Consider the following 27,662-nt stretch of genomic DNA (forward strand, 5'->3'; position numbering starts at 1 on the left):
TTAGACGAACAGAAGTTTTACTTTTTTACTCTGTAGGTTTCGTGTTACTGTGGGCAGATCATCTCTCTCTACAGTGAGGTCAGGGTGTAGGGGAAAAAAAAAAAGAAAATGTAGATGAATCAAAAGGGAAGTTTAATGCGCATGATAGATAAAGTTACAATTTCTGGCTAAATCAAGGTAACTTAAACATTAATTGCATATATAAGAAGAAAATTGACTACCAAAATATGAATCAATATCGAATTTTAATAGTAAAAAAAAATATAAAATTGTACATTACATTTAAAGTGGTCTTTAAAAAAAATGTTGCGCACCACACCCATAACAGTATCATGTTTTTCAACTGAAATTATTTTTTTGCCAAACGTCTTTATGTCATGTGTTAAAAATGACTGCTTGCTTCTTCCTTTGCTAGAGGATTGTTCTGAAGACCTAAGTTTTTCTGAAGAAATTTTCAAATTTTTCCAGAATGGTTATCTTCTGACACACCTCCAATGTCTTTTTAATTTTTCCAGGTTTTTGAACTGGTGAGGATCACAAAATAATAAATGCTGCCTGTAGTCAAATAAATTCTGGAACACTTAGAAAGTTCAACATTTTGTTTTGTGTCCTCAAGTTGATCTTTGTTACTTAGTCCTCGGTCAAGTGGCAGCTTCTTGAAATCTCTACTTGTTGATGGTTTAAGTGAGTGTAGATGTAGATGTTTGCTGATAGTAAAATAATGAATATTCAACTGGTCGTCCAACTTAACTTTTCAGTATCATAACCATCCGTAATTCTTCGGAAAGCCTTAGAGACATCCATTAATCTTCGGAAAGCCTTAGAGAGTTCTGGATCTAGGCATGATTATTCCTCATATTTTAATAAGAAAGACCAAATATCTTTCATAAGGTTAAGACGTCTTATTTTTAGAACTTCGCAGTTATAGTGACAAAGTTTGCAGATTCATTTTTTGAGCCAAAATTAGAAATGAATTTGAAAAGAAAAAGGAAATATAAATGGACTTATGCAACAATGGATTCACACATCACAATGGGGGATACATTTGAATGCTAGAGGAAAGCAACAAAAACAAAACCCAGATAATTACAGCAGATTCTGAGTTGGAGAAATTTGATCGATACAAATATCCATTAACAGAGTATATTTTGGGTGGCATCAGCTTGGATTTGCCAGATGTCCAAATTATAAATACCTGTGACCTGTGGTTAACTTTGACCAGGATCAATGGAGGAAAATATTGTTGATATAAGCAAAAAAAAAAAAAAAGAACAGCCATGTTATTTTCAAAGCTGTGAAACTGAATTATCACCATTACCTTTGCTTACTTTTAGGGGTTAATCATATAAATGTAATAAGGCCAGGACTCAGGGCCATTACCGTGTACATAGGAGAATATGATGCTGTAACTTTTGGTAATATCTAAGGCACGATCATTCACATTAACTGTAGTCATACATTCACAGAGAGACAAAAAAAGAATTACACAAAGAAACAAAAAATACATCTATTTTCCAATAACTTAAAGAATCCACAGAAGGAAATTGAATCAGATGCTTTAGCTTGGGTACAAATGATTAGAAGATGCTTAGGAACCATCACTCATTGTGGACTTGTAGCCAACACTTCTACAACAGAACTGCAATGTGTGAATGAAATCTAACAATGTTCGATTTGTTCCAAATCTGGAGCATCCGATTCTGACTTTAGGTTTTAAGGTGGTCAGAATTATACATGACATTTCATTCTGTGGAAATGACCCAAGTAGTAACGTTTCTCCTTGCGGAGAGTGACATGATAAGCATGCCGAGATGAGGAGACTTAAAGCCGCAATGCTCCTCTGGGAAATATGCAAATAGTCTCTTCACAGAAGATGATTACTAGAAATCTAGTGCCACCTATTGGAAGTAGCGATCCTAACAGTCAATGTCGACCCTTTAACGAGCCTTGTTAGGCGACTTAGGATAAAAGCCAAACCAGAATCCCAATATGCAGACACTGTGCTTTAATTTCAAGTAACATTAAGTGTCCTAACTTACTCTCTTAGATTCTTCCACACTGGGTTTATGAATACAGTAATGGGAAGCCCAGTTCATGATGACAATTCAGTTTTGCTGCTTTGAAAGTTGAGGAGGCTCTTTTTTCCCTTCCTCAGGAAAATATAATTTGGGTGTTTCGCAGATCCCAGCTTAGGCTGATTACTGTATGACAAATAAGTTCATGAGGTATACATCAATCAACAGTCACAGTCTTGGTGGCTAGTGATGAGCAAGCATGCTCGGGAGTCCTCAGAGTATATCAGCGTGCTCAGAGATTTAGTTTTGTCGACGCACCTGCATGTTTTGCAGCTGCTAGACAGCCTGAATACATGTGGGGGTTGCCTGTTTGTTAGGGAATCCTCACATGTATTCAAGCTGTATAAGCAGCCACAAATCATGCAGCTGCATCGACAAAAACAATCTCCGAGCACGCTGAAATACTCGGAGGACACCCGAGCAACGAGTATATTCGCTCATCACTATTGGTGGCATAAATTTTCTGCAGGCACATATTGCCAAACTGAGGCCAAAAGGACGTTTTTTTTAATCTCTGTTTGGTAAACATGGTCTAAGAAAAAGTAAATGTGTACACCAGGAGCTTTTTCCCATCATATACCGTACGTTTAACGTAGTGCACACACATAATGCGGCCTCAGCACAAGTTTACTAAAAAAAAATGTTGTTTAGTGTCTGTGAATAACCTGATGTTTTCAAACACTTTACTTTTATAGCATTTTCTGTGTTTCAAACAAGAATGTTTTGTTTTTGAATACGCAATCTTGGGGCGTTTTAATTTTGAATTTCTTGTAAATCATTTTCCATAGAAAGAACATCAAAACTGCTTTTCTCCTGTGTGACGTCTCTGATGTTTAACAAGATTGGATTTATTTGTAAAACATTTCCAACATTCTGAACATGAGTATGGCTTCTCTCCTGTGTGGCTTCTATGATGGCCCCTAAGTCTGGCTTTGGTAATAAAAGACTTTCCACATTCTGGACATGAATATGGCCTGTCTCCTGTGTGAATTCGCTCATGTTTAACAAGGTTTGATTTATCTGTAAAGCCCTTTCCACATTCTGAACATGAATATGGCTTCTCTCCTGTGTGACTTCTCTCATGTCGAACAAGACTTGATTTATTTATAAAACATTTCCCACATTCTGGACATGAAAATGGCTTCTCTCCTGTGTGACCTCGCTCATGTGTAACAAGATTTGATTTTTGTGCAAAACATTTCCCACATAGTTGACATGAATACTGCTTCTCTCCTGTGTGACTACTTTCATGTCTAACAAGACTTGATTTATCTGTAAAGTACTTTCCACATATTGAACATGAAAATGGCTTCTCCCCTGTGTGCATTCTCTCATGTTTAACAAGATGTGATTTATCTGCAAAGCACCTTTCACATAGTGAACACGGATATGGTTTCTCTCCTGTGTGAATTCTCTCATGTTTAACAAGCTGCGATTTATTTGTAAAACACTTCTCACATTCTGAACATGAATACGGCTTCTCTCCTGTATGTATTCTCCTATGTCTAACAAGACTTGATTTATCTGTAAAGCATTTCCCACATAGCAAACATGAAAATGGCTTTTCGCCTTTGTGAATTCTTTCATGTATAACAAGACTTGATTTATCCGTGAAGGACTTTGCGCAGAGTGAACATGAGAATGGTTTCTCTCCTGTATGAATTCTTACATGTATAAGAAGACTTGATTTATCTCTAAAGCGCTTCCCACATTCTGAACAGGAGTATGGCTTCTCCCCTGTGTAACTGCTTCTTTGTATGAACTGTTTTCCACACCGTTTCACACCTGTAGTTGTCATAATCGCTGATTGATCAAGAGTAAATTCCACATGATTAGGAGTATTGTTTAATAGATCCATATTGTGGAGTCCTGAATACAAATTAAGGGTAATGAGGTTATCTTCGGAGGTGTGCTGTGTGATGCTTTCATCTTCTACTTTATCAGTCAGTGAGAAAATGAAGTTGTTCTCACAAAGATTTTCTGAAAAGATGAAAAAAAGATTAAGTGATTTTTTCCCAATTAAAAAGTAGGCAAGTTTATAACATTCTTATTAGGCTGAAACCAAACACTCAGTTTCTGATGCAGTTAAAAGTGCATTTTTACAAGTTTAAATCAGAAGAGGATCCATCGAGAAGGAAACAATCAGGAGGGACAGGTCACTCCTGCACTGCTAATGTATTCATAAAACAGGATTACAGGGTCAACGCATTTCGAGGCCGCGCAGGACCTCTTCATCAGGACAGAAACCTGGTGTGACTGTCAGGAATGGCTGTACTTTTATACTGTATTCTTTTGCAAAAAAAAATGCCAAACTGGGCACATGACAGCGTCAAAGTTCAGCAGAGTCAAGGGACGAATGTTAGTTGTAGATCTAAAATGACAAATAATTATTATGTAACAACCTATATTCCACACCTGAATAAAAATGAAAATAAAATATCAATGATAAACTGTATTATAACAAAGTTAAAAGCATTTGAATAAATAGATTGTGAATGTATATGTGTCTGTTTAATGGGGGGATACAAACTCAAATAACAGCACAGCAGGGTGGATAAAAATCAATGTTTTTTAAAAAAAATCAAAAAAATCGGATTTTTTTGATTTAAATCGGATTTTTTTGATTTAAATCGGATTTTTTTCAATAAACTGCTTTTTGAGGAAAATATTTTACCATCCAAAGGTTCTTCCATCATGAGATAAAGCTGAGTTGTTTAACTCAGTAGAATAAAGGCTGTATATGTGTAACATTCACAATGCCATGCTCTTCCAGAGGTTTCTGTAGGATGCTGACTATCCAACAAGTTTGGGCATGTCAACTGAATGGAAAAAGAAACTAAACCAAAAGTGAAACCAAGCTAGAAGTGTGGAATTAAAGGGGCAGTATGAACAAAATGTGGAGGCTATTAATAGTTTATACAATTAAGACATGCTGCTTTTAAACACCTACCTATTGCCATATAGTAAAACAAAAAAGATTTTTACTTACTTTGGGGTCCCCCCCTCACCCTGGCGTTAGATCGTTGCCCCTAGTTTCGTCCGTGTAACTATGGGTGCACATGCGCACTGCTCTCACTTCTCACTTTTAATCGTGATTTATATTAAAAAAAACCTTTTGATTTAAATCAGTGATTTAAATCATGATTAAAATCATGATTTAAATCGATCCGATTTAAATAGAAAAAAATCTTTTGATTTAAATCGTGATTTAAATCATGATTTAAATCGGCGTGATTTAAATCAATCCACCCTGCAGCACAGTGGTCCATGTCATGATTCAGGCTCTACAGCCCGTATATGCTGTTTTTTGAGTTTGTATCCCCCGATATACAGACACATATACATTCACAATCTATTTATTCCAATGCTTTTTAACACATTTTATCATTGATATTTTATTTTTCATTTTTATTCAGGTGTGGAATATAGGTGACATTGCATAATAATTGTAATTTTAGATCTACAACTAACATTCGCCCAGTGACCCTGCTGAACTTTGACACTGTCATGTGCCCGGTGTTACACCCGGTCCCGTACCTTTGCGGGGTCCCTGGCGGGACTCCCGCTCTGTGTCGGCCCCACGCTGTCCTGCTGCAGAACCTGTTTCCTCTCTTCTCCCTGCTTCTTGTAGGTCCTCGGGTACAGTGCTTAGGTTGCGCACGTGAGCTCCCGGTCTCTTAAAGAGACAGCGCACATTTTTTAAAAAGTACTTCTGACCAACGGCGTTAGTGATTACTATTTCTAGCTCCTCCGCCATAGGGAGGGTGCCGGATCAATTAGTATCCTCTGTTGCTAGCTTCCAGTTTCAGTAAGTGTGGGCTTAGCTTCCGCAGTGTTTTGCCAGTACTCCGCTTACACTGTCTCAGCAGACTATCATTTGCCTGCTACCCAGCTATCCTGGACGACGGCCGTTTTGTCGCCAGTTCCGTCACGTCCCGCCATTCAGCCATCCGTACCTCTGGACAACACCTGCACCACCGGTGTCAGCTCCTACCCGTACATCCAGAATCAACCGGTCAGCTCCATGACATCTGCTATCTCTGCTTGTCCGTTTGTCCCGCTGGGACAGCTGCCACATGTCCGGGGTCCAACTGGAGGTAGCACCTGTGTCCTCCAGGCATTCCATTCTGACCCCGCTCGAGGGGACTTACGCTGGGGCTTACGTAGTTACACCTCCTTCGGAGCCCCCCAGACCGTGGTTCCGAGGGTTCTACAGATTTAGCAAAAAACGAATGTGAACTTCACCACCTGTGCCTCCGCTTCTGTTCGTTACACCCAGTTTGGCTTTTCATTTTTTCAAAAGAATACGGTATAAAAGTACAGCCATTCCTGACAGTCACAACAGGTTTCTGTCCTGATGAAGAGGTCCTGCGCAGACTCGAAACCTGTTGACCTTGTAAACCTGTTTTATGAATAATTTTTATCCGTTGGAAACCATTGTGGATTCATCAGCAGCGCAGGAGTGACCTCTCCCTCCCGATCGTTTCGCACTGTTCGATCCTTCTAGTGACCGATGTCCTTGCATGAGCTGATACTTATTTCATGCCAGTTACATGTTGCTTTGTAGCAACTATATAAAGGTGAGTGGATCCCTTCCTTACCACTTTTTTGTTACCAGTTAAGACCGTATTGCCCTTTATTTCTTTCCCAGTTTCGTTGTTTGCATCTAGAAAGAAAATCATAAGCGATTCCTTTTGCTAGTGTGGTCAAGGATTTCCCCCAAAAAAATAGCTGAAATTCAAAATTCAGAAGAATTGATACTTTTCTAAAATTAGACTTTAATCTCGCCTCCATGATGGCACAGATGACTGGAAGACATGATGAATGGACTCTCCCACTTTCCTAGCTCAATTTACTATAGAAAAAGACATTTAAACACATTAAAAAAACATTATTCATTAATAAGAAACAAAATGGATAAGTTTGTAAGAGAACAAAATCCTTTGCCATCATGGAGGCTAAATGAAAACCTAATTACTGATCATTTTTTAATCCTCCATAATGGCACCACCAGTGGGATTAGAACAGATCTGAATTTCACAGGCAGCTTTCCTGTAACAGAAGGAGCCTTCTTTTCTTGACACTGGATGAGAATCTTGACATTTTATTCTGAAGCATCTTGTTTTTATCATGTGATCATACATCTAAAAGTACGAAATCTAACGTAGTTATAGTTATTTCGAAAAGACAGAGAGATGGAGAAACCAACCCATGTTGTCAGAGGAACTTCGTTACGACCTTGAAAGAAGGGAAGGCTTTTGGCTACAGAATGATTTTATCTATCTGACTTTTTAAGAGGTTTTGAAGAAAATAGCAATGGGAAAAGCATTGTTTCTAAACCTTTACTAATGAATATTAATCATGGGAAAAGTATTTAAAGGTTCGCTTATTACTGGGTGTCAACTAAAGATGTGCAAATCAAGCAAGAATAGAATCAGTCTGTTGGCGTAACTTTTCCTGGGAAATTTGATAACGGAGAAGATATTCAGGTGTGAACCTGTCTACAAATATTCATAATTTGATGGAATATCGGGATGAAGAAAAAGCTTGTAATCCGGGTCTCTGCTCCAAAAAAGACAGGAAAGTCTTCTATACTACATGATAAATTGGGGAAGTAACCTGCTCCCTACTCTTTGGTATTGAATAGTTTGTCTGAAGGTCCATTCCCCATCAGGCTTGTCAGCCAGTGTCGATTTGTTTCTGGGTGGAGCTCGGGACTTTGGAGCATTAACGCCATATTTAAAGCGGTAAAGTGGAAACCCAGACCTATTTTAGCAATATGGCGTTATTAGAATCATTCTGGCACTTTGTTCCAAATTTTTTTTAGCCTCTGTGAAATTAGCGTAGTAGGTGAACAGGCATACAGTGGCTTGCCTTCTCATGGAAAGTGGAGATGGAGGAGAGGGAGAATGAGGAAATAGAAGAAAGAAAAGAGACAGAAGTGAAAGAACCACCTGAACTATCTCAGTGAGAGCCAGAATGTATTAACTTTTCTCTGTTGGGAAGAAAGTTCAGCTCCGCTTTACCCTCTACAACAGAGACCCAACCTGTAGCTCGGGATCCATTTGTGAATTGTGGCTCGCGGAGGTCTGCCAGCTTGGTGCATTAGCTCCCGGTCTAGCAAACTAGTATGAAGAGCACATCTGAAAATGGTGAATTTTGTGAGCAGCCCTGCACAGAAGGGCAGATCTGGATGCACATGTTCTGGTCCTAGGGGTTTAGAGATAATTTAGGTCTGGTACGATGGAGACAAGAGGATATACCAGAGGAGATGCTTTAGGCTGGATGCGACAGAGCGGTGCGGCGGGAGTGAGTGATGGGAGAATACTGAATCGGGGTGTTGTGGGAACCCGTGGATCTTGGTATACGGCTTTAGGGCGATTGCCGTTCAAATCTTTGGTTATCATTGTACCCGTAATGGGAGCATTGGTTGCCATTATTGTGAAGGGGGCAGGAGCTGGATGTGGCTCGCGATCCTCTCTCAGAGCTGAATGTGGCTCTCAAGGTCAGAAAGGTTGGGGATCACTGCTCTACAACATGTTATGTATATAGGCATCCCATATCAGGCGTGGGCATATGGAGCAGGCTCATTCCGGCGAATGTTGGAAAAACTGGGTCCGGCGCAGATTGTGAAAAACTGATGCGACGGATCCGTTTTTTTGACGGATCCAGCTAGCATATCTAGATTATTGGTTAAAAAAAATTGGAGCATGCTAAGTTTAAAAAACCGGATCAGGCTGCCGGATCCGCCTTTTTCCGGATCCGGCACCTTCCGGCTCCCATAGGCTTTCATTGTAGCAAACTGCCGGAAGCGCCGGATCTTCAGGCTTTTTTGCCCAAGACAAAAAACGTTGCAGTAGACGTTTTTTCCAGACGCCGAAATCGGAATTTTAGCCGGATCTGGAAAAAAAACGGAAGGAACGCAGGGCCATGCGGCGCGACCCAGAGCTAATACAAGTCAATGGGGGAAAAACCGGGTTCCGGTTTTCATTTTTTCCGGTTCCGGTTTTTCTCTAAAGAGCTGGATTTAGCCTGAAACAAAAGACGGATGTGTGAAAGTAGCCTAACAGTGACATTTAAATGGATGTAGCAGGTGTCCATTTAGGATAAATTGTTAGGTTCCATAAAGGCATCACGGCAGGCTGTACCTCAAGGTGATTTTTACTATATATTAAAAAAAGTTATAATATTAATTAATATTCTATTAAAGTTGGAAGAATTGTGAATAATAATACATTTAATTTTTTTATTATTGCAGCGTTTTTTAATTGGGAAAAAGATGATATTTCAAGCATGCATTTACTGAACAGACATTTCAGTAGGACGACATTTCAGATTTTACAATCATTTTTGGCTGTAAGCCATAATCATCACCATAAACAGAAATAAACACGTGAAATAGAGTCATTACAAATATAATCAAGTGTCTCATATGTGAGTTTCACTTTCTGTACTGAAGAACTAAAATAAATTAACTTTTTGATGATATTCTAATTTCGTGAGATGCACCTGTATGCATTTTAATAAACATTTATTTTTCACCTCCCCTCCATGTTTCACCAGACTATCTGGCGTCCTCAGGGGATTGAGGCTACACATGTTGGGAGGCTTAGGATTACCCTTCATATAGCGTTAGACATGTGAATGCTATATATGATAGGACAGTACAGGTTGTGGATGCACTAAAGGGTCTTGAAACCACAAAGGGGAAATTGTTTATGGGACCCCTAATAGAGTGTGGACTATGTGCTGTATAATAACCATTCACTATTCTTACTCTGCACATTTTTAATGTCTATTGTATGATTAAAGCTTATATTGTAATAGTCTTTAGTTTGGGATTTTTTGCCTTAGGCTATGTGCACACGTCCGGAATTTCCGCCGAAATTTCCGGGGCAATTCCGGAACTCCCTGCCGCGGGAAAAACGCATGCGGAATTGGCATGCGTTTTTCCGCTAAACAACTAGCATTTTACAAGCGTAATTAGCTTGCAGAATGCTAGTGTTTTCCTAGCGATCTGTAGCATCACTTGGAAAACTGATTGACAGGTTGGTCACACAAACAGTGTTTGACAAGTGTGACCAACTTTTTACTATTGATGCTGCCTATGCAGCATCAATAGTAAAAAGATCTAATGTTAAAAATAATAAAAAAAATTAAAAAATCCTGATCTTCTCACCTTCCGGCGTCCCCGGCAGCCTTCCCGCTCCTCGTGTTCCCAGTAATGCCTCGCCACAATGATCCCAGATGACGTAGCTTCACACGAGACCGCTACGTCATCACAGGTCATTGCCGCAAAGCATCCCTGGGAACGGGAGCATCGCGAGGAGAGAGAAGACTGCGGGGGACGCTGGAAGGTGAGAATATCACGATTTATTATTTTAATTCTTTTTTTTTAACAATTATATGGTTCCCAGGGCCTGGCGGAGAGTCTCCTCTCCTCCACCCTGGGTACCAACCGCACATGATCCGCTTACTTCCCCCGCATGGTGGGCATAGCGGATCAATACATTCCTATGTGTGCAGAATCCCCGCGATTCCGCACAAAGAATGAACATGCTGCGTTTATTTCCGGAATGCGATTCCGCCGTGGAAAAAAACGCAACATGTGCAAAAAATTGGGGATTGCATTCTAATAATAGGATGCTTTAATGTATGCGTTTTTTCATGGTTTTATTGCGGTTTTATAGTGAAAAAACACGGAAAAAAACGCGAACAACGCTAGTGCTTTGTTTCATTAAGAAGGGAGCTGATTTGGAGCTGAAGTCGGCCCCATCATGGTGGAGTGCACAGAGAACGTTCACAACAGGCTCCAGGGACTGTGCAGGGAGAAACCGTATCTCCAAAGAGATAAGTCCTCCATATTGTAGCTCTAAGGTGGAGCCTCGTCGAGAAACCTCTGAACTCACCTTATAAATTCATTGCTACATACCTGTGGTGACAGCTGATAACATGCTCTCCGCTTCACTCCTACATGGCTGACCGAGCCTCACCCTCTCTTCTACGTCAACCTCTGCTTTAACATCGGTCAGATCGTCCCCCTGATATGTCAGACACAACAACTCAGTACAATATAGTGGACAAATCCACAAGAGAAATCAGCAAATTACCACATATATGACTGAAAGTACAAAAATGTCCACATCCCTCCTATACAGATGCGGTACAGGGCTCAGCGTCGTCTACCTGATGATCCTCCGGGATGTTGTGAGTCTCCTCCGGACAGTCCTGGGGATACAGAGGACGGGGACATCTCTCTGGTGGATTTCTCCTCCTGGATCCATCTGTGGGACACAACCACATAGTGACTGACTACATGGCAGACTGGAATTTGCCAAAATGAATATTGACAAACCACAAAACTTCTACGAGAATGTCCTTTTGGATACAAGTTATAAGGGTTAAATGTTGACCAGCGATTTCTCCTTTTTACAAAACCTTTTTTTTTTTTAGGGACCACATCTCATTTGAAGTCATTTTGAGGGGTCTATATGATAGAAAATACCCAAGTGTGACACCATTCTAAAAACTGCACCCGTCAAGGTGCTCAAAACCACATTCAAGAAGTTTATTAACCCTTCAGGTGCTTCACAGGAATTTTTGGAATGTTTAAAAAAAAAAAAAACATTTAACTTTTTTTTTCACAAAAAATTTACTTCAGATCCAATTTGTTTTATTTTCCCCAAGGGTAACAGGAGAAATTGGACCCCAAAAGTTGTTGTGCAATTTGTCCCAAGTAAGCTCATACCCCGTGTGTGGGGTAAATTACTGTTTGGGCGCATGGCAGAGCTCGGAAGAGAAGGAGTGTCGTAGTGACTTTTCAACGCAGAATTGACTGGAATTGAGATGGGATGCCATGTCTCGTTTGGAGAGCCCCTGATGTGCCTATACACTGAAACCCCCCACAAGTGACACCATTTTGGAAAGTAGACCCCCTAAGGAACAGAAGTTTGTAATGTAGAGCCGTAAAAATAAAAAAATCATATTTTGTTCACAAAATGATCTTTTCGCCCCCAATTTTTTATTTTCACAAGGGTAACAGGAGAAATTGGACCCCAAAAGTTGTTGTGCAATTTGTCCTTAACCCTAACTTTAGCCCCAACCCTAACGGGAAAATGGAAATAAATACTTTTTTTTATTTTATTATTTTTCACTAACTAAGGGGGTGATGAAGGGGGGTTTGATTTACTTTTATAGCGGGTTTTTAAGCGGATTTTTATGATTGGCAGCCGTCACAGACTAAAACACGCTTTTTATTCTTTTTTTGGGGGGGGGATGGACGTTTATACCGTTCCATGTTTGGTAAAATTGATAAAGCAGTTTTATTCTTTGGGTCAGTACGGTTACAGCGATACCTCATTTATCATTTTTTTTATATTTTGGCGCTTTTATACAATAAAAACTTTTATATTAAAAAAAAATTGTTTTTGCATCGCTTTATTCTGAGGGCTATATCTTTTTTATTTTTTCGCTGATGATGCTGTGTGGCGGCTCGTTTTTTGCGGGACAAGATGACGTTTACAGCGGTACCATGGTTATTTATATCCGTCTTTTTGATCGTGTTATTCCACTATTTATGATGATAAAGCATTGTTTTTTACCTCTTATTTTTTATTTATTTTTTTACAATGTTCACTGAAGGGGTTAACTAGCGGGAAAGTTTTATAGGTTGGGTCGTTATGGACGCGGCGATACTAAATATGTGTACTTTTATTGTTTTTTTATTTACATAAAGAAATTATTTATTGAAACAATATATATTTTTTTTATTTAGGAATTAAAAAAATATATTTTTACACAGTATATATTTTTTTTCTTTTTTACTTTGTCCCAGGGTGGGACATCACTGTATAAAGTCAGATCGCTGATCTGACACTTTGCACAGCACTGTGTCAGATCAGCGATCTGACAGGCAGTGAAGGAGGCTTCTCAGCACCTGCTCTCAGCAGGCACTGACAAGCCACCTCCCTGCAGGACCCTACGGCCATCTTAGATCCGGGGGCCTGCAGGGAGGAGACCCTCGGAACAACGCCACGTCACTCCGTGGGGTGGGATGGCTGCGGAACCCCTAACAGGAGCGAGCAATGGTGCTGAGGGAAATGGGGAGATGCACGGGGAACCGTGAGGAAGGTGATGCCGTGCAACTGATCAGTGCCACAGAAGAAGGTAACTGGCCCATAAGTAGCACTGCTCCTAGAATGTTGGGGGTGGATGGGGAGGTAGAGCCCATAGCAGCGCCGGCTGATGGGTCTGTGGAAATCCCCGGGGAGACAGCCTACGTAGCTGCTGTCACCCTCAGTCAGAGTGCCGGAACGCAGATAACTTTCTGCCTTCTGAACCCTCCTCAGCCACAGGGGTGTCTGAACCAGAGATGGACCCAGAGCAGGTCCCAGAGGGTTCCCGTGGGGAAGGGACCCAGACATCGCTTCTGGCTTCCCCTAGCCAGGAGTTTCAGGCCGCTCTGCACGCAGATGCGAGCCTAGAGAATTTGAGACACCTAGCCGAGACACTCACCTCCGTGACTGATAAGGAGAGGGTGTTCTGGGAACGAGGGAGATTGTACCGGGAGACAGTACCCGGAACATCCCAAAAGGAGTGGTTGAGGGAAAGACAGCTGGTCGTCCCGTACCAATACAGGGGTGAGTTGTTGTGGACTGCCCATGAGATCCCACTCGCTGGACACTTGTGGGCCCACTGGCCGTCCCCAGCAGCTCTGGAAAGCAATACATCCTCACTGTGGTAGACTACACTTCCCGGTAGCCAGAGGCAGTGGCTCTGTCCTCAACCAGGGTGAATAAGGCAACAGATGCACTGCTGGCCATCTTTTCACGGGTAGGATTTCCCAGGGAGATGCTTACCGACCAAGGGACCCAATTCATGTCTCGCCTAATGGAGGCTCTCTGGCATCAAGTGCGTATCACCCACAGACCAATGGCTTGTGTGAACGGTTCAATGGTACCCTCAAACAGATGCTACGCATGCTGGTTGAGACCCAAGGACGTGACTGGGAGCGGTACCTCCCACACCTGCTATTCGCTTACCGAGAGGTTCAGCAGGCCTCGACGGAGTTCTCCCCCTTTGAGCTCCTGTACGGCAGGCGAGTCCAGGGACCCCTTGGGCTGGTAAGGAAATCCTGGGAAGAGGAGCCGAACCCTTCTGAAGTGTCCATAGTGGAGTATGTCATGCGCTTCCGTGACAAAATGCAGACCTTGACGCAGTTGGTGCATGACAACATGACGCAGGCTCAGGCTGACCAGAAGCACTGGTACAACCCGAACGCCTGGGAGCAGACCTACTAGGTGGGTCAAAAGCTGTGGGTGCTCAACTTAGTCACCTACGTGATCACGCTTGACCACGCTCGGGGTAGGCGGAAGGATTTTCACGTCAATATGATGAAGGCTCATCACGAACGTGAATCCCGCATCTTAACGATCTGCAGCCTGCCCGAAGACAGGGAGGAAGACACCCTCCTGGACATGCTGGCCCAAGCCAAGGCCGGTGGGTCCATCGAGGACTTGGAGGTAAGGATCTTGTTAACCGAACCCCAGAGGTCCCAGTTGCGGACCACGCTGGATCCCTTTCGGGCCGTGTTCTCCAACCGACCTGGAAGGACTGAGTTAGCATCCCCCTGATGTGGTGCACATCCTAATCGGTTGTGTCTTTCGTATACAAGGTTCATATAGCGAGCTAGGCATAAAAATGGTTGCCATAACTCTAAGAAATGGGGAGGATTCAGCCTCTAAGTGAGGTCACCACAGGGGGAGTGGCTTGGTTTTAGGTTATGAAATAACTGAGTGAAGCAGCAGTCTTCACGTGTCTTTTGTCCGGGGTCTAGCTGCTATACAGATATGTGATGCATCTTGATATGTCTCCTCCTCCACAGCACACGGTCAGCCATGAGATAAGATGACATAACAAAATGTAAGTGTTTTTTCATCTTTATAACCCATTTTATTTGTAATTGTACTATACATACCATAATTGTCTCCTTTATAATATATTTTTATACTTCTGTAAACACTGCCTATCTTTTTTGGAGTAAAATATAAAATTACTAGCTTTGTCTCTCCTTGCTCTATAACGAACTATCACGTCCTCTGAAGTGAATTACGCTACTAATCTGGGTTGGATAATTAAGAAATCGAAGCTGGTGGCAGCGGATTTGTCCTGTGCGCTTGGGAGGCTTTGTATTGAAGGTTGCGTTGATAATTATTGTTCCCGCCTGAGTGGGAGTAGTTATATCGCCCTCGCTGCAGTGTGCCGATTAGCCAGTACAAAGTAAGGCAGCCTTTCTGGCGACTAATTATCCTAGGTGTAGTACCCTTTCTGACCTGAGGGTAAGGGGGGCGCCAGAGAGCTGCAAGTTCCAAACCGGAACTGGGAAGTGGGATATAGGTAAATCCCCTTCAGAAAGAACCAGGGGCAACCAAACAACCCCGGTTCATGACAAATTGGTGTGAGAGGAGGGGATGATAACGGTATCCTCCCCGTGAACCGTGACAAGAGGTCAGAAAAGTTTTGGGGTGGAATGTGAAGGAGGTGCAAACTGATTAGTATATTCATGCTGCCAATACATTTGGTATCGAATGAAAAGAGTTATTGACGGCAGCCTGTGCCCACAACAACACACACTAAAATCGCTTACCTCGTGGTGCAATAGGCCAGCGCTCCTCCATCATCACATCCTGGTACCGATTCTGGTGTCCTTCTAGATACTCCCACTCCTCCATGGAGAGATAGACAGCGACGTCCTGACACCTTATAGGAACCTGACAACAACGACACCGTCATTACCCAGAATCCTCCAGTGCCGTCCTATATAATGTCCCAGCAGTCACCTCTCCGCTCATCACCCAGAATCCTCCAGTGCCGTCCTGTATAATGTCCCAGCAGTCACCTCTCCGCTCATCACCCAGAATCCTCCAGGGCTGTCCTGTATAATGTCCCAGCAGTCACCTCTCCGCCCATCACCCAGAATCCTCGTCCTGTATAATGTCCCAGCAGTCACCTCTCCGCTCATCACCCAGAATCCTCCAGTGCCGTCCTGTATAATGTCCCAGCAGTCATTTCTCCGCTCATCACCCAGAATCCTCCAGTGCCGTCCTATATAATGTCCCAGCAGTCACCTCTCCGCTCATCACCCAGGATCCTCCAGTGCCGTCCTGTATAATGTCCCAGCAGTCACCTGTCCGCTCATCACCCAGAATCCTCCAGTGCTGTATAATGTCCCAGCAGTCACCTCTCCGCTAATCACCCAGAATCCTCCAGTCCTGTATAATGTCCCAGCAGTCACCTCTCCGCTCATCCCCCAGAATCCTCCAGTGCTGTATAATGTCCCAGCAGTCACCTCTCCGCTCAGCAGCTCAATCATCTTGTTGCTGAGCGCCAGGATCTTCCTGTTCCTCTCATGTAGCAGGGAGTGCGGGGGAGGCTCTGTGATGGGGCCCGGGCTCCGCCCTCCTGACTCCTGGAGATGGATGATGGGAGTCACACCGTCCCCCGGTGTCTTCCTCACTATTGTGTAATCCTGTGTATGGAGAGAGACACTTAGGGAGAAGATTCCTTCCCGACTCCAGATCTGACAATCAGTAGAAATCCCGGGATCAATAACCGTCTCCAGTAATCTGGGGCCATAACCGGGAATATTATTCCCCTCCGGACAGACATCCCGGCCCCTCTACAGCTCTTATAGGGAATCCCCATGACAACTCCTCCGGGCAGAGAGCTCCACACAATCACTGCTCTTACAGGAGAGAATCCTTCTCTCTATTCTGGATTTCCTCCTCCGATGTCGGACTTGTCACAGAACACAATAAAGCTGATAGAAATGTAGAGGAGTTACCTCTCCGCTCAGCAGGGAGACGATCTCCAGGGCCAAGTGGAATAATCTTCTGGTGGTCTCATCCCTGTCCTCGTCCATCCTTGGTGGGTTATTCAGATGGAGAAAAAAAAAAAAAAGTTTGCGTTGAGAACATGCTAAGACGGGATCACGCAGATGGATTTACTAGTGAAGGAGATGTAATGACCCCAAAATGTGAGCCATACTTAGCACTGTACAGTGAATCACAAAAAGCAGAATCACAGCAGTTTTCTTAGACGTGGGTCTTTTCCAAACAACATTCACCCTCCGTCACCGCATGGATCCAGAACATGTGGCTGGGAGGTCGGCTCCAGATCTGGAAGCGATAACTGAACTATTTGGAAGTCACAAGAACATTGAAGCCTGTGTGACAGATCACATGATGCACTGGGAAGTCTGAAACTAGAACTCGCTAGCTATGCGGAGTAACGAAAATTCCTCTAAAATGCTCGGAAAAGACGTGTGTGACTGAGGACTCATTGCCGGATCCACTTTCAAGATTTTTGAAGCAAAGTCAGACGTGGCAATGTCAATGTCAACCTATATGGCTATAAGTAGATACATGGAAACCAACAGGCTACCAAATCCTAGAAAACGTATAAAACGGTCTAAAAACGATATCTCTTTTTAGGAAAGTATCAACTTTGGTGTTTACAAACTGAAGATGCAATGGTTTGGCTTCTAAAGCCATCCTAAAAAATAATTAAAAAAATATAATAATTAAAAAAATGGTAAACAGCAATTTCTGATTTTTACACTTTTTTTTTTTTTTTTTTTTTTAGGGACCACCTCACGTTTGAAGTCACTTTGAGGGGTCTATATGACAGAGAATACCCAAGTGTGACACCATTCTAAAAACTGCACCCCTCAAGGTGCTAAAAACCACATTCAAGAAGTTTATTAACCCTTCAGGTGCTTCACAGGAATTTTTGGACTGTGGAAGGAAAAAAAAACATTTTATTAAGTAAACATTTACTTTTCTTTCACAAACATTTTCCTTTAGACCTAATTTTTTTTTTTTTTTTTTAACTTTCGCAAGGGTAACCAGAGAAAATGGACCATACAATTTAATGATTCAAAATACGCTAGCGCTACACCGGTGAGGGGGCAAGTGCTGCCGGTATTTCAGACAGACTGTGCCTATTCCGTCAAAAAGATTAATAATAGTCAATAATTAGAAACACCGTGCTACAAGTCCCTAGACAGAATTGCCTCCTACCTCAATTAACCATTGCCAAACATAACCGAAAACTAATAATAAATCCACATTCATCAGTGCACGTGCAGTATAAATTCCCTATCAATCCATGCTGTGCTGAGTGGATAATATAGCAAATAATTATTTGATGCTGTTCACTGGATAATCCCTGTATATGTTCTGCACATTTCTGGGATAACGTACCTTATATATCCCGGAATGTATTGTATGGACCATACAATTTGTTATGCCATTTCTCCTGAGCATGCCAATACCCAAAATGAGGAGGAAAACTACTGTTTGGGCGCACGGCAGGGCTCGGAAGGGAAGGAGGGTCGTTTGACTTTTTGAATGTGAAATTTGCTGGAATAATTAGCGGTCACCACGTCACGTTTGGAGAGCCCCTGATGTGCCTAAACAGTGGAAACCACCACAAGTGACCCCATTTTGGAAACTAGAACCCTCAGGGAACTTGTCTAGATGTGTATTGAGTACCTTGAACCCCCAGGTGCTTCACAGAAGTTTATAACGTTAAGCCGTGAAAATAAAAAAAAACAAAAAAAAAACATTTTTCCCTCAAAAATCTTTTTTTTAGCTCCAAATTCTCCTGAGTTCACTGATACCCCATATGTGGGGAAAACTACTTTTGAGGCACAGTGCAAAGCTCAGAAGGGAAGAAACGCCATATTACAGTGCAGATTTTGCTCCACTTGTTTGAGGGGGCCATGTTACATTGGCAGAGTCCCTGAGGTGCCAAAACAGCAGAATCCCACATAGGTGACCCCATTTTACCAATCAAACCTCTCAATGAATTCATCTAGGGGTGCATTGATTATATTGACACCACAGGTGGGTCACAGGCTTTTATACCATTGAGCAGTAAAGAAAAAGTTTTACATTTTCACAGTGAGAAATGGATAAAAATAACACCAAAATGTGTCCCACAATTTCTGCTGAATACAGAAATACCCCATATGTGGCTGTACAGTGCTACTTAGCCAAACAGTAGGAGGGATGGAGCGCTATTTGCCTCCTGGAGAGCAGATTTTCCTAGAATACTTTGCGGACTCCATACACACAGCTCCTAATTGCTAGAAGAGCAGAATTCCCCTTAAAGTATTGGAAACTATACTCCTTGGGGAATTTATCTACAGATGTAGTGACGATTTTGACTTCATGGGTGTTTTCCAGAAACAAGCAGCAATGAATGTTGCCGAGTGAAAATTGCAATCTGCCGTTGTAGTGACCAGTAAGTTGTAGTGACCAGGACATTATGCCCAGCTCACGCTTCTGGAGACACGCTCCTGTATATCAGGGGGGCTTTCATCACTACAGAAATGCCAAACATGTGGGCGCTATATGTGGTTTAGGCACACTGGGGCTCAGAAGGGAGGGGGACATTTGGATTTGGGAAAGGAGAATTTGCTGAATTTCTTTTAGAGAGTGAGGAGCCATTTTGCTTTTCCAGAGCCTTTGTGCTACCAGTAACGTGGAAGCCCACCTAAATTTCTGTTAACAGATGATGGACCTGAGTGGAGACTTGCTTTTTGTGGACTGAGTTGAAGATTTCATTGGGAACATTTTACATAACATTTATCCTGCGCTCTACACTGACCACTTACTTTGGGGTTTCCATCTAAATCTCTGAGTGACGTGATTCAGATGGAACCACCAATGGGTCCACTCACTATAATGAGGCAGCAGAGTTACTGTGGACTCCCTCTGGTCTAATTTCAGCAGTATCATTCTTTTCAGAAGTGCACAAAACTGTGGCCGACGGCACTTTTATGAAATCCTAAAAAAACGGACTCGGCCGGATCACAGGTGTGGAGACACAGGGATTCGGTGGGCGGCCAGGTCCGCTAGCCGAAACCGCATGAACCAGGGATCGTCCCACCGAACAAACGCAGCGTAATGCTACTCAGACAACACAGGGTGAGGGTAAAAAAGGGTGGCAATGCTTTATTGAACCACAAAACAGGCAGATAACACACAGACCAGTCCCAGCAAAATACCCCAAGATGGTGCACATTACAGAGTCTCACCCTCCCGCTGACCTGGGATAATGGCTGATGTTACTTCAGAGATCCCAGGTCGCTACCCCACCTGTGGTGCACACACAGAGAGGTAACGACAAGCGTAGGAAGATGACAGTCCAGTGAGTCCATACAAGGTACAAAGCCAGTTGATCCGAAGATCACAACCTGACTTCTCTAAATGTCTGTCACGATTCCCACCGTGCTGCAACCAATATGTCATGGATCGGGGGTGACCTTTGGCCAGCACACGGCTATCACATGTGCAGGGGGGCTTATGTTATCCCGCTACTGCTACAATGTGATGAAAACACCAACAAGGTTATTGACCTATCAGTTTACCGCAGGGGCTTATTTTAGTTATCCCACTGCTGCTACAATATCACAAACTGCAGGGATTTATGTATATCCTGCTTTCCAGTTCCGCTTCGGAACTTGCAGCTCTCCGGTGCCCCCCTTACCCTCAGGTCAGTGAGGGAACTACACCTGGGATAATTAGTCGCCGGACGGGCCGTTTCACTGTGGACTGACTAGCAGGCACGCTGCAGCGAGGGAATTATAAATGATCAGGCTGCAGCCAGACAATAGCTTATATAACCCCGTTCCGTCGCTGCCAGCGGTACCCACCTAGCCCAGAACACACTTCGCTGCCACCAGCTCAGATTTCTCCTCAGAGGGGTTCGAGCCAACCCAAATTAGTAGCGTAATTACTTCAGGCATGTGACAAATTTGCACAGAACATGGAGGAGACGAACTAGTAGTTTTATAGTTTACTCCAAAAAGATTAGGCAGTGTTTATAAAATGTATATAGAGATTGTACAATATGAGACAAAGTATTACAGCAATTATAAAAAAAACATGGATTAAAGAAAGATAAAAACTCACATTCTGCTTAAGTCATTGCAGGCTAACCATGCTGGTTGAGGATCCAGACATCACAATGCATGACCAAGGGTCTTCATGCATTAAGGTCCCAGGCAAGAAAGAAGGCTGGGTTGAGTGCAGTGACTTATACATGCAGGCTTGTGACATCACTAAAGGGGCTGGTTTACCTGCACCCTCCCCTAGCTGCCAGGGTGCACATTTTGGTACGAAAACTTATAAAACTCCTAGATGTGCTTGCGAACCTAGCAGAATCATGGCACACACACCCCTCGTCTTAGATTGAAATGAGCTTTCTATTGAATCCAAATGTGGTTTGGCTATTCCGCTCTGTTTATAAGAAATCCATTTCTCTGGTTCTCTTGGGGCCAGACTCCAGCAAGAGGCCCCATTGGGAAGCTCTATTAACGCACGTTCTGAATATGTTTCTGGCATCTCTCTATCATACCCTGATGGCGCGATACTGCTTATATAATATTTCCCCTCTTTTTAGCAAGCACATGGAGTTTAGACAACAGAGACTTGCACACAATCCTGGCTTGGAGGAGGAGAACAGCAGTGGGGAGTTTCAGGTTCCAAGAGCCAGAGACAGATATCCCTAGTGCAGTGGGCTGCAAGGGGGGGGCACATGCAGTGTGTGTGTGTGTGTGTGTGTGTGTGTGTGATAACAGGGGGAAAATGAAAAATCCTACTCCATTTTATACATTGACGTGACAGTCTCCATGGAGCCACGTGACTAGCAGGTCCCAATTCTGGTTTTCTCTAAACGTATACATGGTCCATTGATGGTCAATGGAGCAGATCTGTATTCTTCCAACCGGAGCCAAAATCCCCTAGGTTGTTTCCTTTAGAATGATAGATCTGATCAGGTGTCAGCTGACACCTGCACGCAATCGCTGCGGCACTCAGAGGGAGGCTGCGCAATCATGCTGCTGTACTTATGCTGCTGTTTGCGGGAACACAGCTCTCACAAAGCCGTATATGTATTGCGCATGTCTGGAAGAGGTTACATTTTTTTTTTCTTTTGACAACACCAAAAAAAAAAAAAAAATAATGGAGAAATGTGTTCTTCCAGTTGGTGCTGTGGACTCCTACGCTGACATCCTGTAGAGTCACTTGGAACAGAGTCAAAATCTCCTTATATAGTTAAATGTGGAGACACAGGGGTCAACAGGTGCTCTAGTCCACTCGCCGAAACCACATGGACCAGGGTTCAGCCCACCAAACGCCTGCTCTCCTTTTACCATGTGTATAATGCTGCTCAGGCACCACAGGGTGAGGGTAAAACAGTGTGGCAATATTTTATTATACCACAAAACAGGCAAATAACACATAGAACAGTCCCAGCAAAATACACCAGATGGTGCAAAATTACAGAATCTCATCCTTCCGCTGACCCGCCAAGTTAAGAGCAGCTACGAATTCAGAGCTTCCAGGGCCAACAACCCCCACCAGTGGCATGCACAGAGAGGAGGTAATGATAAGCTTAGGAAGGTGACAGTCCATCGAGGTACAAGGCCAGGTGACCGGAAGGTCACAACCTGGCTTCTCCGTACATCTCCATGGAGCCAGGTCACCGGTGGGTCCCACTCCTGGCTTTCCAAAATGTATCCATGGGGCTCAGGTCACCAATGGGTCCAAATCCTGGCTTCCCCAAAACATATCCATGGGTTCAATGGAGCAGATTTGTATTCATTCAGCTGGGGCCGTGGTCCCCTTAGCTCACATCTTGCAGAATGTCAAATCTGTATCCCTCGTGATGGAGCCATGGTCTGGTAGCTATCCTGTAGAGTGTTCCTGGCTGTTTTGTAAAGCGTCTCTGGATCTTTGGATGTCTTGTTATAGAGGCATATCCCCTTTTTATAGTTCACAACTGTTCTTCAAGCCATTATTCACAGGTCAAGGAGAAGGGGTGATAAGATTAAGGGTACTGTCACACTCTGCAACTTTCCAACGATGACGACCAGCGATATGACCTGGCCGTGATCGTTGGAAAGTCATTGTGTGGTCGCTGGGGAGCTGTCACACAGACCGCTCTCCAGCGACCAACGATGCCGAAGGCCCCGGGTAACCAGGGTAAACATCGGGTTACTAAGCGCAGGGCCGCGCTTTACTCACATCCCTTGCAGTCTGCTTCCCGCACTGACTGACTGCCGCCGTAAAGTGAATGCAGATCACAGCGGTGACGTCACCGCTGTGCTCTGCTCTTACATTCCGGCCGGCAGTCAGTCAGAGCGGGAAGCAGACTGCAAGGGACCTGACGGACACCGGAATGTGAGTATGTACTGTTTTTGTTTTTTTTTACTTTTACGCTGGTAACCAGGGTAAACATCGGGTTACTAAGCGCGGCCCTGCGCTTAGTTACCCGATGTTTACCCTGGTTACAAGCGAACGCATCGTTGGATCGCTGTCACACACACCGATCCAACGATGACAGCGGGAGATCCAGCGACGAAATAAAGTTCCAAACGATCTGCTACGACGTACGATTCTCAGCAGGGTCCCTGATCGCTGCTGCGTGTCAGACAGAGCGATATCGTATGGATATCGCTGGAACGTCACGGATCGTACCGTCGTAGCGACAAAAGTGCCACTGTGAGACAGTACCCTAACTCGCATTGTTTAATTATTTAGTTTATCCTTTAATGCTTGCAAGTCAACAAACGGGTATAATGTGTAAACAACAAGCCAGCAAACACCATTGCTCAGTCACCCTGCATCCTTGTTTTGCAAAGATAACAGTTCAAAACAACTGCTCTAAAGTTACCTTCACACGAAACGACGCTGCAGCGATAGCGACAACGATGCCGATCGCTGCAGCGTCGCTGTTTGGTCGCTGGAGAGCTGTCACACAGACAGCTCTCCAGCGACCAACGATGCCGAGGTCCCCGGGTAACCAGGGTAAACATCGGGTTACTAAGCGCAGGGCCGCGCTTAGTAACCCGATGTTTACCCTGGTTACCAGCGTAAAATGTAAAAAAAACAAAACAGTACATACTTACATTCGCGTCCCCCGGCGTCCGCTTCCTGCACTGACTGACTGACTGAGCGCCGGCAGTAGCAGGGCACAGCGGTGACGTCACCGCTGTACTGTGCTTTCACTTTCACTTTGCGGCGCTCAGTCAGTGTGGGAAGCAGACGGCGGGGGATGCGAATGTAAGTATGTACTGTTTGTTTTTTTTACATTTTACACTGGTAACCAGGGTAAACATCGGGTTACTAAGCGCGGCCCTGCGCTTAGTAACCCGATGTTTATCCTGGTTACCAGTGTAAAATATCGCTGGTATCGTTGCTTTTGCTGTCAAACACAACGATATACGGCGATCGGACGACCAAATAAAGTTCTGAACTTTATTCAGCGACATCACAGCAGGATCCTGATCGCTGCTGCGTGTCAAACTAAACGATATCGCTAGCCAGGACGCTGCAACGTCACGGATCGCTAGCGATATCGTTACAAAGTCGTTTCGTGTGAAGGTACCTTAAGAGGTAAATCACGACCATTCATCAAATTTACAAACATCAATTTAACTTACAAGAACAGTCAACATTTTCAGACTCTTGTCCAAGTGAAGAAATTCAAAATCAATTCAAAATAAATTCAAACATCAACATATAGATAACAGTCTATGGATCCTGGCTTACTGAAAATAAGACGTCTGGATAATTAAGATAAAATGCTGTGGTGTCACAATCATCATCATCATCCCAGACTCAGCTTCAGTGTGGGAAATGTCCTGATGTCCTTGTTTCGCCTCCTGATTCTCACCTCTAGATTTGCCGAGTGCCACTACCACCGTGGCTGCTAATTCTATGACCACCATCAAAGCTGGGCGTTTCAGTCATATCCTCCAACTCCTCTGCCCCATATCATCCAAAAACAATTTGACTGTTCTTAAAGAACACTGCGAGGGGGAACATATGCGAGGGCAGATATGTGTCCCCCAGGATGAGAACAGAGTCCTATTAAACCCACTGGAGTGCCTTGGGTTCACAGCAGGACACCTTTGAGTCACAAGGCAAAATAAAAGAAAGAATTGATTGGGTCCAAGTAGCGACTCAGTCAGATTTTTAGGAAAACTGGTTAAGGGATTTTATTTTTAGAGGGATTTGCAGGTTTGGTAGTGGGGCGAATCCATCTCTCCACTCTGGGTTTTGAAAGAGGCTCTAAGGCCATAATTCCATTTAAATCTGTCAGTTTTTGCTTTGGGTGTGTCAGCGTTGGAGTTTGCAAGTTGCAGAGCAGGAGGCTCTGTGCATCCCAGATCTGTGTGGAGCTAACACAGAGCCACGGACTTCCAGACGGCTGACGCACCCAAAAGACATGGTGGTTTTGAGTTCTGGCCTGTGTGATCCGAAGGACATCACTTCTGTGTGTGAGCTCTGAACATAAAGACTCCATTTATGAACTTTCTGTGGCCCCTGCCCATCTGTCGCACTGCACCAACCTCGCTGCAGTATAACACATTACTGAAAGATGTTGTGCAATATCTTAGCACCTGAAGAGCCACGGCTTAAGGGATGAGGCATCTCACTAGGGGTCAGAGAAGATATGTCAATCGCGGAATTGAAAGTCAGCAATCGGAAAAAAATGACCTGTCATGGCAGCAGAGCAGGAAGAGGGAATGTGCGGAATACTAAGCAAAAGCGTCGGTGTTGGGAAACATCTGGCTGTGACGGAGATGGGTGAGGTGTCCGTCCATGATGTCCTCAGCTTCCTCCACATTCATACTCTTGCGAGGGGCATAAGACAGTGACACTCCTCTCTTTCTCCAATCCTTGGACACCCTATATTAGATGCAGTCTTCTTCACTGCTGTCACACACTATCTGCAGCTTCTTCAGTGTTCTATGGCTTTCCGATCTCTATGGCTAAGCTGGGATATGCCGTGATCTCACAAAATCGCTGCTGCATTTCCTGCTTCTGCTTTTCTAAAGGCTTTCAGTCCCTCCAGATTGCCTATAGTATATTATATGCACAAGTCATCAGAGTCAAGCCCGCCTGGCCGCGCTCAAGGTCATGTGATTATTCTTTGACCAATAAGATCTTGTCAAACAGTATCAGCCAATGAAGGGATTTGCACAAAGTTCATCGCACGTCGCTCATATTCTCCAGCATCGACACGAATCCCTTGTGGTTAGAACTGCAGCAGACATGGAGAGCGGCCTGCGCTGGAGCCACAGGAGTAAAGGGACGAGGCCTACGCTGGTTACTCGGAGAAGACAACAATGTGCAGGCAGAACCCTGTAATCATTTCATTGCACCGCACAACACGGCCTAAATAAATTACCATTAACCCCATAGTTACATAATCTAAGGCAATAGAGTGGTAACTCGTGCACATAAGAGCCACATGTGCACACAGCGGGGAGAGCAGCACTGGACACGTCACCGATTATCTATTTGTAAAGATGCTATTGACACGAAATTCTCCCCAGATGTCGGTAACATCCATCCAATCCACCCAGGGAAGAAGTCACCAGAGACGGCCGGAAGTTGTGTGCGATGACGAGAAATCACACAGAAAAGGTAAACGCTGACCGACATGTGCTGCAGCCCTCCGACAGCGGGCGTGTGTGCGCGGAGGACGGACTCGCTGCCTCTGATGTGGGCGCTGAGCACGGACGGGTCCGGGGCATCAGGTGTCATCCCGCCTCTCATCTAGCAGGAGAGCGCCGGAGATTCCTCATCTCTCCAGAGCGCAGGAAACAAAGTGATGATTCCCCAAAAGACAAGTTACCTCACTGCCCACTGGGGGCCGCTGCAACTGTCCTGTGTCCTCAGTGTCCCCCAACACAGCAGAGGATGGTCGCCGTGGTAACTACACCGCCAGCAGAGGACGGTCACCGTGGTAACTACACCGCCAGCAGAGGACGGTCACCGTGGTAACTACACAGCCAGCAGAGGACAGTCGCCGTGGTAACTACACAGCCAGCAGAGGATGGTCGCCGTGGTAACTACACAGCCAGCAGAGGATGGTCGCCGTGGTAACTACACCGCCAGCAGAGGACGGTCACCGTGGTAACTACACCGCCAGCAGAGGACAGTCGCCGTGGTAACTACACAGCCAGCAGAGGACGGTCGCCGTGGTAACTACACCGCCAGCAGAGGACGGTCACCGTGGTAACTACACCGCCAGCAGAGGACGGTCACCGTGGTAACTACACCGCCAGCAGAGGACGGTCACCGTGGTAACTACACCGCCAGCAGAGGACGGTCACCGTGGTAACTACACCGCCAGCGGGGCCGTGAGATGAGGAGCAGACGCTGCACATCCCCCATACAATGCTGCCCGTCCCCAACACTGAGGAGCCGCAGTCACATGGAGCAGGAGCCTCCACAGGAACAGCTCTGATCTCACCCCACACTCTCCTCTCACAGATTTACCACAAGCACCAAAACTCCACCAAACCCTCCTGTAATCTCACCGGAATGGCGGGAAATCTGCTGCTGGCTGACACCAGAGAACACGAGCTGCACACAACCAGGACGGAGCTGCTGCAGTGAGAGCTGAAGGACCTGTGGTGACGTCACCGGCATGTGATCAGGGGGCGGGGCTCAGGAGATAAGTGGTGAAGGACCTGTGGTGACGTCACTGTCATGTGATCAA

The 27,662-nt window shown here is 44.4% G+C and overlaps 2 protein-coding genes across 2 annotated transcripts in view; one reads left to right on the top strand and one right to left on the bottom strand.

Annotated features, from left to right (window-relative positions):
• LOC143793543 (uncharacterized) overlaps positions 1 to 27,662 on the top strand; it is a 122,835-nt gene that overhangs the window by 47,544 nt on the left and 47,629 nt on the right. The gene's annotated exons all lie outside the window — the stretch shown is intronic.
• LOC143793552 (uncharacterized) lies at positions 184 to 27,612 on the bottom strand. The gene is made up of 7 exons (XM_077280621.1): positions 27,481 to 27,612; positions 16,918 to 16,996; positions 16,423 to 16,602; positions 15,721 to 15,844; positions 11,262 to 11,359; positions 11,008 to 11,116; positions 184 to 4,055 (listed from the first exon to the last, which is right to left on the bottom strand). Exons 2-7 carry the CDS (start codon positions 16,993 to 16,995, stop codon positions 2,872 to 2,874), a joined length of 1,773 nt encoding a protein of 590 aa, XP_077136736.1. The 5' UTR covers position 16,996; positions 27,481 to 27,612; the 3' UTR covers positions 184 to 2,871.

Source organism: Ranitomeya variabilis, chromosome 1, assembly GCF_051348905.1.
Source record: "Ranitomeya variabilis isolate aRanVar5 chromosome 1, aRanVar5.hap1, whole genome shotgun sequence".
NCBI classification, from domain to species: domain Eukaryota; kingdom Metazoa; phylum Chordata; class Amphibia; order Anura; family Dendrobatidae; genus Ranitomeya; species Ranitomeya variabilis.